This window comes from Crocodylus siamensis, chromosome 11, assembly GCF_052110815.1.
Source record: "Crocodylus siamensis isolate JL-2025a chromosome 11, ASM5211081v1, whole genome shotgun sequence".
In the NCBI taxonomy this organism is placed as follows: domain Eukaryota; kingdom Metazoa; phylum Chordata; order Crocodylia; family Crocodylidae; genus Crocodylus; species Crocodylus siamensis.
This window is the reverse complement of record NC_143405.1, coordinates 5,017,576-5,028,836: the sequence shown is the minus strand read 5'-3', so window position 1 is coordinate 5,028,836 and position 11,261 is coordinate 5,017,576. Positions and strand designations below refer to the sequence as shown.

Genomic DNA, 11,261 nt, shown 5'->3' with positions numbered 1-11,261 from the left:
AAATGAGTGAGCAGCATTATATAAAAGGTTAATATTATGTATAATATTATTATGTATTATAATAATACATGCTATGTATTATAATAATACATATTTCATGGTTTTCTGGTTGTGTTCTAAACAACATAGAGACAAGGATTTAAAAAAATCCTTCATCCTGTAGTAAGAGACAAGGATTTTTGTGAGAGAGCGCTTTTATTGGGCCAACTGTAGTCGGGAGAGATTTTTAGACAAGTTGTCCAGCACAAAGTGCTATTCCTCGGATCTCTTAGTGCCATGTAGTACATAAACCAAGAGTTTTAAATGAAACCTTTATGAGTGAGGAAAAAAGCTATTAACCATACGGATATGTGTTTTGTTATGATCTATGTTAACTGAACAACACATAATTATATGTGACTTTTATACTGCCTATAAATTAACTGGAAGTGTCAGTTATTTCCATTTGCACAATTTAAATATCATTTAGGCACATTAAGTCTTTATAAATTACAGTACTAGTCTTCTACTTAAGAAAGTTCATTCTGTAACCTAGACAATCATTTTACCCCGGTTTCATGTTGAAACATATTAATGTATATTCCAATCAGAAGCTATGGGAACTGTTCTTAATGTTTTAAAGAGAGGATTTTATCCCCCCAAAATTTACAAAAACCTGTGAAACCCCTTTCCTCAGCTTTATGAACCCTGCTGCACCTTAAGCCTCTTAATTTTGTAGTCGCTCTGTCAAACTCTAGTAAGAAGCCCCCATTATCAAGAAGAGTCTCATAAAAAAAAAAAACCCACAACAGAATCCCAAATTAGTGTCAGAAAACTGACAAGGTTACTGCTCTGAAGTGCTGCTGTTAATCTAGCACTGCTTTTTCTACGGCATGAGTCATTTTACAGCTTTGCAGTGCATTTGTCTTTTTTCAGAGCAGATCAGCTCAGATTTTGGTTCTATTTAAACAATGGTTTCTTGCGTTAGGCAGGTGTTCCTGTCACAGACGCCACCATCACAGCTGGCACTAACTGCCCCTCAGACGGTCATCTTAGAGACCCGGTCTCAACATGCTGAAGAGTTGCTCTGATTCCTCCCATAAATAGCACGTGAGGGTCATTTCTGAAGTATGTGACAGGATAACAAGGCTAGGGAAAGTATGCTTGCCAGCCGTTGGTGCTGTGCTGGGAGGTCTTGCTCTCCATCTGCTTAAGTAACATTGCATTCATCTATATTCAAAGGCATTGTAAGGGGAAAAGGCCACTCTTCTAGATTTTTTTTAATTATTTTTTATTCATGCACCAGCTCAGAAGCAATATGTTACACTTACTAGTCTCACTGCAGGTTTGACATCAGCTCATTTACCTGTTTTATTCTATGTTCACAGCCATTCATTTCCACTCTTCTGTGCTATCATTGAGTCTAGGCTCACTGGCAACAAGGTCACCTGAAGCTGGATATTGTAATAAAAGATTCCCATTGCAACTTAATGAGACTTTAATGACATGTAAAAGAAGCCTGTATTCATACTGATGAGCTTTGTATGGCAGGTGAAAGCAGTGGTATATTGCTAAGCAGTTATCCTAAGGACATAGCAATGCTATTGCTTGCTTGTTTTTAACCAGGCAGTTGACACTGAACTGAAGGAGAGGTTTCAGACTGCAGTCATGCTGGTTGAAAACCTACTGACAGTAGGATGGCCCACTGCTGTTGTAACTGGGGTGAAAGTTGAGTCTGTCGTAAAAGGTGATGAAGTTATCTGGCCCCGTGACATCACTTTTCTCCATGGCGGTGTTGAGACCATTACTCCTGTACATGCCGCACTGTCCCAGTTTTTTTGAAAATTCATGTGAGCAGACATAAAAGGAGGTCTGTGATGGAAGGGAGGGGAAAGGCAAAATGAGATGTTAGATCTGTGGGAAGTAACCTTTTTGGCATGCATGCCACAAATTAAGCCCCACACCCTTCCCAAATGCCACTCCAAATCCCTTTCCCGGGCCCAATATGCTGCTTTTTCAGCTCCCTGCCCTGTGCTCCCTGCTCCATCTGCTGCTCTGCTTTCTGCTCCACATCCTGTCTGCCACCATGTTGCCTGTTCCTTCCCTGATGTGGATGCCACACAGAGGCTACCTGTGCCACGTGCTGGTTGCCACCCCTGTGTTATATGCACATGTGAATGGTGCTCTATAGTAGCTAGGACTCTTGGTTTTTACAGCTCAGGAACCAAAGCCCTACAGAAGCCCACAGCAAAGGCCTGGAGACTTTTGTCCCTGAACTGGCATTGCTATCCATGCGTAATTATGTGCATGTGACTGAGCTGGTATTGATTAAAGACGTTTAAGAGTAGAAAGAGGCTTTTTATTCTCTGTTGCCTGCAAGTATCTCTCTCCATTTGGAGTAACACGCTTAAGGGCAAGGATATGATGTCCTATGAAAAGTAGTACCTCTACCCTAGTGTGCTTCAGAAGTACTAGATCACTGTGTCCACTCACTTTTGAGTGAATAACTTATCTTTTCTTTCTAATCCTCATGCACTACAAAGCCTGCTGCTTGGAGATACTGAGGTTTCTGGGTGCAGTTTTGCCAGAGCCCCCGAGTGACTTAAGCGATTTTCAATGCTTATGCTCCTACACCAAAAACTCCACCGTCTGCAACATTTGGCACTAGTCATTATTGTCTCCCTTCCTTTGTAAGTGGCTGGGGTGACGGCAGGATGCAAATCTGAAATGCAATTGAAAACGTAGTCTACTGGGGTTTACAGAGCAGACCTAAGATTGAGCTGCTGTTGGATATTACGCCAGTTTAACGCAAGACACAGTGATAAATTGCGGCTATTAGGTTTCCCTCTGTTCTGTTTCTTTTTGTGACTTTTCCAGCCTTATTTTCTAGCTGCCTGAATGGACATCCACATAGACATGCCTTCCTCCTACCCTAATTGCTTATGCCACTTGCAGGAGATATGTGGGCACAGGAGAGTTGGTAAACACTCCGTGCCTGGAGAAGAATACAGGCATTTTAAGATACTGCTTGAGATAGAGGTTCCTGTTAGGGCGATGTTTGTGTTAGCTTTCTGCACACACTTACTGGCATTTCATGTACGGTAGGTGCTCTGCTTCCATACGTCTGGTTGGTGGTTCTGTACAGTGGATTGGGCTCCTTTGTCCTAAAGAACAAAATGTAAGTTTACTCAGTCCGGTTTCTTCATGCAAACTGCATTCTTTACAGGGCTAAACAGCATGGAGAGCCCTTACAGCAAAAGATGGACATGGAGACAGTCGAGCAAGGGGGAAAAAGTGGTTTTGGATGAGATTAGGGATGTGTATGTGGTTAGAAAGCCTGCACAGCAGTCAGGCCTGTCACCATCAGGAATGTGCCTTGTTTTAAACTGACAGGAGCTCGGGGAAGAGACAGGTGCTATCAGGGCAGAAACCATACCCGAATCTGGAAATATTTGTAAGAAAAAAGACCATTCTGGACTCCGCAGAGCTGGGGCTTGAAGACAGAGCAAAGGCACACTTGGGGCCTGTTGTCTTGAAGGCTGAACCGGCTCTCGGAAAGGGTTGCAACAGCTCCGCAGCACAAGCTGGGCTTAAAACAGGTGTGGTTTGCTGAGGTCTGCAGCTGATCTCTGGGCATGCCCCCAACCCCTCTCCCTTTTGGCACCGTCTCTGCTTGCTTGATGCCTGTGTTGCAATGGCTGCCTCACCTGTAGCCCCGAAACCATCCTGGGTGGTTGAACATGGCTGGCAAACTGTCATGCACTCGGTAATAATCGCTGGTTTTCTGCAGTGGGCCCTGCTCCATCTCCTTCTTACAGGCAGGCTCCGCTTCCAGCAGACGCCCCTGGGACATGTTGTGCCGAGGCCTAAACGCAGATCAGGCTGGACAAAGAAGCGGGGAAGTGCTGGGTACTACAGCAGTTCCCGGTCCTTTTGTCACCTGTTGCTGGGAGACGGGCTGTCCCTTGGCAACAAAAGTGGCAACGCTTCTTAAAGGAACACTGCTCTTCCCCTCCACAAAACCAGAGTTAGGGTCTGAGCAGGATGCTGGCTAGGTCCAGCAGTTGTAGGAGATCTCTGTTACAAGCGCCTGCTGTGGATCGGGAGTCGACTGCCCAGTTGGTTCTTCCCCCCACACCTTCCACCAGTGCTGCTTTGTTCCCATGTTTCCTTTTTATTCGAATGCCTGGAAGAAGGCAGTGGGGTCCTTCGTTCATCAGCAGCAGCCCCTCGACTTGAGGACGCTCACGGACAGGCCTCGAAGGGTCCAATCCTCAAGCCGCGAATCCCGGGATGAGCAGGCCACAAGGATTCCTCTCCTGGTCTTCTCTCCCTTCTTCGCTTCGAGACGCTTCGCCTCCAAACCGGCTGCCGCACGTACTCTCGACGCCGACATCCGCGGCCTTCGGCGCATCCCAGAGCACTTATTTTGGGATCCAAGATGCTCGAGGCCCACCAACTCAAGGCATCAGGGAAGATGCTGGCATTTGCACCCCTGGGAAGCGGGGCAGTGCCACTGCACCCTGCAGGCCCCTCTGGTTTTTCTCCCGCTGTTGCATCCAGGGGCTGGGGGCGTGCAGCGCCGTGCACAGGGCGGCGGTAATGGTTCCTCCGCAGCGGCAGGCGGCGCTGCGCCGAGCCCGGGCGGGAGGAAGCGGAAAGCATCGCCGCGGAGCCCGGCCCCTTCCTCCGGGCTGCGGCATGGCTGGGCCGCGGCTGCTGCGCGCCGGTGAGCAACCCCCGCGGGCCGATCCCCTCCCGGGGGCAGCCCGATGTGCCCTGGGGCTGGCTAGGCCTGCAGCCTGGGCTCCCCATGCACCCAGCCCCTGTGGCTCCTGGGGTGCCCGGCAAAGCGGGGCTGCCAGGGCTTGTTTCTAGGGCGCTCATGCTATGGGGGCAGGTGTCAGCTGTAGGTGTATGGGCACTGTGTGTCCTGTGCGCCCTACGACAACAGGGAGCAAGGCTTTGACTAGACGCGGAGACGAAGGATGTCGGGGCTGGGCTCAGGCGGGGGGCTGGATGAGATGTCCTCTCCGGGCCCGCTTTGCGTAATCCTCCTCATGCAGGGCTGTGTAGCTGCATTACTGCCCGGTACCCGAGCTAGCCCTGCGTCGCAAGATAGGTACACCCACTCTCTGCACCGGTTCCCTCACCTTTGAAGTGGGGTGAGCAGCAAGCCGTCTCACAAGAGCTAGAAGCGTTTTTACAAAGCATTGCCCGCCTGCGGTAAGAGGGGTTGCAAACCGCAATGCGTTTATGATCGTACTGGCTCTGTAAACCTTTTGTTTGATTTCCTCCTCCCCTCTCTGCAGTCGTACCAAGGCTCAGCTGCGTTAGCTTGCTGGGAACAGCTTCTCCCAGAGCCGGCCCGCTCAGCACTCAACTTCATGGAACTGCTTCTGTCCCGCCAAGGAGGCAGCAGGTGGACCTCAGTGGTAAGGCTCTCTTCTCACCTGCTGGAGAAAGCCAGAGCCCGATACGGATCCAGCCTGAAAGGAACAGAACGAATTGAAGTATTCCTCTGTGATACCTACTAGAGTTGCTCTGATCTAGAAGGGAAAGCACAGCTAAGTGAATGGGCATCACTTCTTAGACCTGCTTTTCTGCTTCTGCTCTCAGATACTTGTGCATGTGTTTTTGAATGCATGGGATGATCTCCTAACTTACCTCTTAGTGTGCTGAGAGAGACTCCGTGGGTGAGGTTTGAGATGGGGAGTCAGGACTCCCGGGTTGTGTGTGTGGTGTATCTCACACCTTGGGCTTTTTCCCATGAATGTGATGATGACCCCCATGCAAATACTTCTTGAGTTATACTTTGTAGAATGGTAAAAGGAAGGGGATGTTTGTGGGGGTGGATCTAATTGTCCTATACAAGCACTGATATGCTGCTGTTCCTGGCAGCATAATATGACCACCTTTTTCTCACACCATGAGTGACCTTGGTGTTTTACAAGATAAGAGTAAAGATGAAACTCTGTTTCCTCTTCTTCCAGTTATGAATGAGAAGCTGATAAATGAATCCCTCAAGCATCCAGACTATTTCAATGTGAAAGAGCTCTTCTCCCTGAAAGATCTCTTTGAGGCCAGAGTGCATTTGGGGCACAAGAAAGGGTGCCGTCACAGGTACGTTTTATCACTTTGTCCAGGAGATTTTGGACAGTGCTGGGTAATGCCAGCTTCAGTAGTCCTTGGAAGACCTCATTGGTCTCTCAGTGTTTTGGATCGGGTTTATAGAGAAATGGGTACAACTATTTGGCCTTTCAGGTGCTTGCAGAAAGACTCTAAACTAATTGCTGTTAAAAAAGTACAAGGATGGTTATGTTGTTTGTGTGGAGGCATAGGTAGCCGTATTAGTCTGAAGTCGAGCAGAAGGCAGGCACGGAGCTATAAACTGCTCTGTGCACATGCTTTCACAGCTTCTGATGAAGTGAGCTCCAACTCATGAAAGCTTGTGCTGTACATATATCTCTAATTTAGTTAGCATAAGGCAGGGAAGATGTGCACCTTACAGACTATTTGCTGCCATGGAAGTGTACAGGGTTCAAAGCAACTTGCAAAGACTGACAGATGCCGGATGGTTTCTACAGAGCAAAGGCTCTCAAGCACCAGGCCGTGGCTGAGTACCAGGCTGCGGCAGCTTGTCTGCCAAGTCGTAGCACAAGCCCCTGCTCAGGCCCCGTCTGTCAGCTCAAGCAAGCGGCTTCTGGGGTTAAAGCTGAGCTTCCAGGGTTAAAGCTGCGTGGTGGGGCAGGCCAGCCGGCTCCACATGCCTCATCCTGCTCCCTTGGGGCCGCGGTATAAAAAAAGTTAGGAACCACTGCTATAGAGGAGCTAGGATGTTTGAAGATATCAGTCCAAGGATAGTAAAGGTCCAGATTCTTGGTATCCCGTGTTCTCCCCTCTCTCCTAGGTTTATGGAGCCATATATCTTTGGCTGCCGTCTTCAGCAGGACATTATTGACTTGGATCAGACCATGGACCACCTCCAGCTGGCACTCAACTTCACAGCCCACATCGCCTACCGCAAGGGGATCATTCTCTTTGTCTGCCGCAACCGCCAGTTTGGACACATGGTGGAGCTCATGGCCAAGGACTGCGGGGAGTACGCCCACACCCGCTACTGGGGGGGTGGTCTGCTGACCAACAGCCACGTCGTGTATGGAGGCAACGTCCGTCTGCCTGACCTCCTTATCTTCCTCAGCACTCTAAACAATGTCTTTGAGTCCCACGTGGCTATTCGGGACGCTGCCAAGATGAATATCCCTACCGTGGGGGTGGTGGATACGAACTGCAACCCTTCCCTTATCACGTACCCTATCCCAGGGAATGATGACAGCCCATCAGCTATGGAGCTCTATTGCAAGCTCTTCAAGATGACCATCATCCGGGGAAAGGACAAGAGGAAGCAGATGGAGGCTTTGTATAAACTGCAAAACCAAGCAAGCAGCAGTTAGACCCATCTTGGGTGCTTAATGGCCTACTTGCAAATCCACGAGCTCACCCATGCACTCATAAGCAGCAGGTTGTTGCCTCTGCTCATTCCCTGTGCCAGCAGTGCGTATAAGACAAATTGTTGTGAACAGTGAGATTATTAGCATAAATTTCAATGAGAGGTCGACCGTACCCTAAGAGAACCCCCTGGCCTGCTCCTTAGAGAGAGATCCAGTGTAGGGGGCAGTCCCTGCTCTGAAAAATTGCCTATGAGTATACTTGGCTATCGTCTTCTCCCCTTGCTGCCCTACAAATAAAGCTCACTCACACTGATTACAACTGGTCCAGGCTTGTTACGTAGGGTGTATCCACTTTTGTTCACTTCTGTCTGTTGCTTATTCGAGCAGAAATGTATAAAGCATGTTTTGCTGTGATTCTTTCTTTCTGAACATACTGTAGTCTGAATTGGGAAAACTGTATTGTTTCCACCCTGCCCCAACTCTCCTCTTGCTGAACAAAATAAAATATTCTATTTTTTTCCCCCACAACTTGCAAGTGTTTTCTTAAATGAAACATGAGAAATCCCATAAAAAGCTATAAATGAACGACAGGTTACGGGTTTAAGGTGGGGAATGTAATCCCACTCTGGTTTATGCCAAAGAGATCTCCTCCTTAAATAATTCTTGTAAAAACTCTGTTTTTATGGGATCACTGGTAATGCGAAATGGAGAGGTTTGCGGGGGGTGGGGGGGTGGTTTAAGTCAGTTGCAGCTTCTACACTTCCCTGTGTAGAAGCTGTAACTGACTTTAAAAAAAACCCAAACCTATAGAGACCTGCAGGTCAAGTTTTGTGGTTTAAAAATCCCACTTTAATATACTCTCCCTTAATGTTTCATTATTTCTGTTTCCCATTGCAGAGAGACCTACACCAGCCCCAGAAAGGACTGGCTTTTCAGGGGAAATAATGAACCTATTAGGTAGCATTCATATATAGTCAGACATGAAGGTGACTAACAGGATCTTTTTCCCTTGTCTGTCCCTGATGCACTAATTGCAGGAGTGGTGTTTAACAACTGGAACTAAAGCCATTATTTTGGCTAAAGTGAAATTGGGGGGGGGGAGGTTATGGTTCAGTGCTTCCTTTTATTAGTGTCTCTTATTATTTTAGAGTAACTGTTGCTGTATCTAGGGAAAAAAGCAGGCACAAAAGAATGACAAAGGTCCTCCCTCAATGGTGCTGCTATGATTGTTTTAGCGCTTTAGCTTAATCCAGATTTCCCAAGGGATGGTTCTCATTAGTCCACACTTCAGAACAGAGCCTTTGTTACAAAGAGGCTCATTCCCAAGCTGACTACACAGAATGTCGGTTCTTTAATGCAAGTGATGAGACTCTGAAGTGTCAAAGCACAACTTAAACAAAGGGTCCCTGGGCCCTAGTGCTTTTCAAGGCAGGGTTTGCTCTCCCGTTACAGGAGTTTGCTCTCCTTATTAACTACTGCAGCTGGTATAAGCCTGTCGGTTTTCTTCTTGAGCCTGGCAACTCTGCATGCTTCATACCAGACTTGCTTCCTAGTCTCCTCCCCTGGAGCTGTTTTGCAGGTGTATGCTGATAACTTCCACATATGAAATCCCTCTCTCCTTCATAGGGAGGAATGTCATCATTTTCCCCTTTTCCACCGTGATGCCAACCTCAAGACTTCTTTTGTTCTCCTCTTCATCCCTTTACAGGTTCTTCTTGGGGGAGTGAGTTGTTTTTTTTTTCCCCCAGCTCCAGCCGCTGGAAGAGGTGAGAAACCCACCCATCCATTTATTCTTTAAGGAAAACATCCATCTTGCACTCTAGAAGCGAGCATGGAGTCACCAGCATGGAGAAGAGACAGAACTGCACAAGTGTTATTTTTAAGTGAAAAAGGTGCTGCTTTGGGTAAATCCGATATCTTTTATTAGACTAACTACAACTGTTGGCAGAATTCTTCCTTGCAAGCTTTCGGGTACAAACACCCTTCTTCCGGCAGAGGGAGCATCTGCAGTTTTGTGCTCTTAAAAAGGACATTTTTAAATAGATGTTTTCTGAGCCAGACTCACACTGCTGAAATGCAGGGGGGTCACCACGGTGGCCCCCATCTTCCACCCCTCCTTTCTCCACTCTTCCAACTTCCTCCATGCACTATTCCCACCCGCTTTAGGCACCCCTTGCCAGCTCTTTGGCCTCGCTCATGTTTTGACTACAAAAACAAGAAGGGGGCATTTTTTTTTTCATGTTGCACATCTGCGCAGGAGGTTTTTAGCCTGGAGGGTTCCTGCTTGAAATCTCGGGGCTCTCCTTGTGACCCCGGCTGGCACACTGAACGGTGCTAGCATGGCATGGCACCCTTGAGAGGATCTTAAGCCAGGCATTGTGCTGACCCCGGAGAGGATGGAGATGGGTTTTTATTCTGGTTGGGAGCAAGGGCCTCAAGCTGCAGCAAGAGAAGCTTAGATGGGAGATGAGCTCTGCTAGGAGGAGACGCCACAGCATGTCCACCCTTGGAAGTTTTCAAGAGCAGGTCAGAAGACACTTGGTTTGATTAGGAATTGCTTAGGGACCCCCCACACCAGGCAGCCCTGCTTTCCTGGGACCCCCGCCCCCCCCGCAGGTGGCACTGCTGCACTTCGTCCTCCCCGCCTGCGGGGGGCGCGCTCGCGCCACCACGATGCTCTGCTTCGCGAAGGGAAAGGCAGGTGGGGGGGCAGAGCGCTTTTGTCCCTCGCGGGCTTCCGTCGGGCTACCTATATAAGCGGGCGGCGGGCGAGCGCCCGGCCTTTCCTCGCGGCGCGGGTGGTAGGTTGACGTCTTGCGGGGGGGGGGTCGGGAGTCCGGGGTCAAATCGGAGAGTCCTCGGGATGGTGGGTGGGTGTGGGGGTGTGTGTGTGTGTGTGTACACGTGTGTGCGCTCACATATATGTGCGCTGGGGGTGTGGGTGTGTGTGCAGTGTGTGTGTGTGTCTGCCTGCCTGCGTGCATGTACATGTCCATAGGTGTGTGTACAGGCAGTCCTCAGACTCACGACACAATCGGTTCCCGAAAACGGCGTCTGAAGTTGAAACGTCGTAACTGGGCCCCGACGTTCCCCAACCGGGGGGTCGGTTTCTGAACCGAGGCCTGAGACCCTATTTTCACCAAAAATAACCCGGAATTTTGTAGTTGATCAATTATAGATGAGTAATGTATATCTACATCAATGTATTCAGATTGTGAATAGCGATCGTATTGATTTGGAAGGACTTTTTGAAGGGTTTTTGGCTGGAGTCTTCTCGGGAGTCCTGGCTGCAGGATTTTCGGGAGTCTCGCTGGCTTCCTTGGATGCTTTCTTTGAGAAACTTTGGGCAGACGCCTTGCCAGCAAACAAGTCTGCAAACTGCGTTGCCCGTGTTCCTGGAGGGCATCGCATTGGATCCAGCATCCCCGAGTCAAAACTGGGCGTAGATTTATAGATGTCCGCCATGTGTCCTAATTTTGTTGTAACTCGAAACATTTCAAGTAAAGGATTTGCCTGCATGCGCGTGTGTGTGTGTATTTGAAATGATAGCCTGCTTGCTTTGTAAACTGAGGAGAATAGGAAAGCAGCTTTGCCCTTAGTTTAATTAGACGCCTCCCTTGGACTCATTGTCACCTTTCTCCTTTCTGGTGGTTTTTTTTTTTTTTTTTAATTATTATTTTTGAGCAGGCTACAAAGAATGGAGTGAAAAGCAGCCTCATCCTGAAAATGAGAAGCCGGGTGAGTGTGAATTCAGGCCCAATAACAAAACCACCTACGTGAGATGGTCTGCACAGCACGTTGTGTGACGTCTTGTAGGGAGCTTTTTGTTGC

At 48.5% G+C, this 11,261-nt stretch overlaps 2 protein-coding genes across 5 annotated transcripts; one reads left to right on the top strand and one right to left on the bottom strand.

Moving 5' to 3' along the window:
• Window positions 1-132: 132 nt before the first annotated feature.
• Window positions 133-4,271, bottom strand: PIERCE1 (piercer of microtubule wall 1). The gene is made up of 3 exons (XM_090022542.1): window positions 3,687-4,271; window positions 3,065-3,143; window positions 133-1,851 (listed from the first exon to the last, which is right to left on the bottom strand). Exons 1-3 carry the CDS (start codon window positions 3,830-3,832, stop codon window positions 1,663-1,665), a joined length of 414 nt encoding a protein of 137 aa, XP_089878668.1. The 5' UTR covers window positions 3,833-4,271; the 3' UTR covers window positions 133-1,662.
• A 341-nt stretch (window positions 4,272-4,612) lies between these two features.
• MRPS2 (mitochondrial ribosomal protein S2) lies at window positions 4,613-7,958 on the top strand. 4 transcript variants are annotated; one of them, XM_090022538.1, is made up of 4 exons: window positions 4,613-4,708; window positions 5,292-5,414; window positions 5,973-6,102; window positions 6,890-7,958. In XM_090022538.1, exons 1-4 carry the CDS (start codon window positions 4,681-4,683, stop codon window positions 7,431-7,433), a joined length of 825 nt encoding a protein of 274 aa, XP_089878664.1. In that variant the 5' UTR covers window positions 4,613-4,680; the 3' UTR covers window positions 7,434-7,958. The 4 variants fall into 4 exon arrangements, with proteins under 4 accessions (XP_089878664.1, XP_089878665.1, XP_089878666.1 ...); XM_090022539.1 differs by lacking the exon at window positions 4,613-4,708 and adding an exon at window positions 4,758-5,205; XM_090022540.1 differs by lacking the exons at window positions 4,613-4,708; window positions 5,292-5,414 and adding an exon at window positions 5,474-5,492.
• Window positions 7,959-11,261: the final 3,303 nt, after the last annotated feature.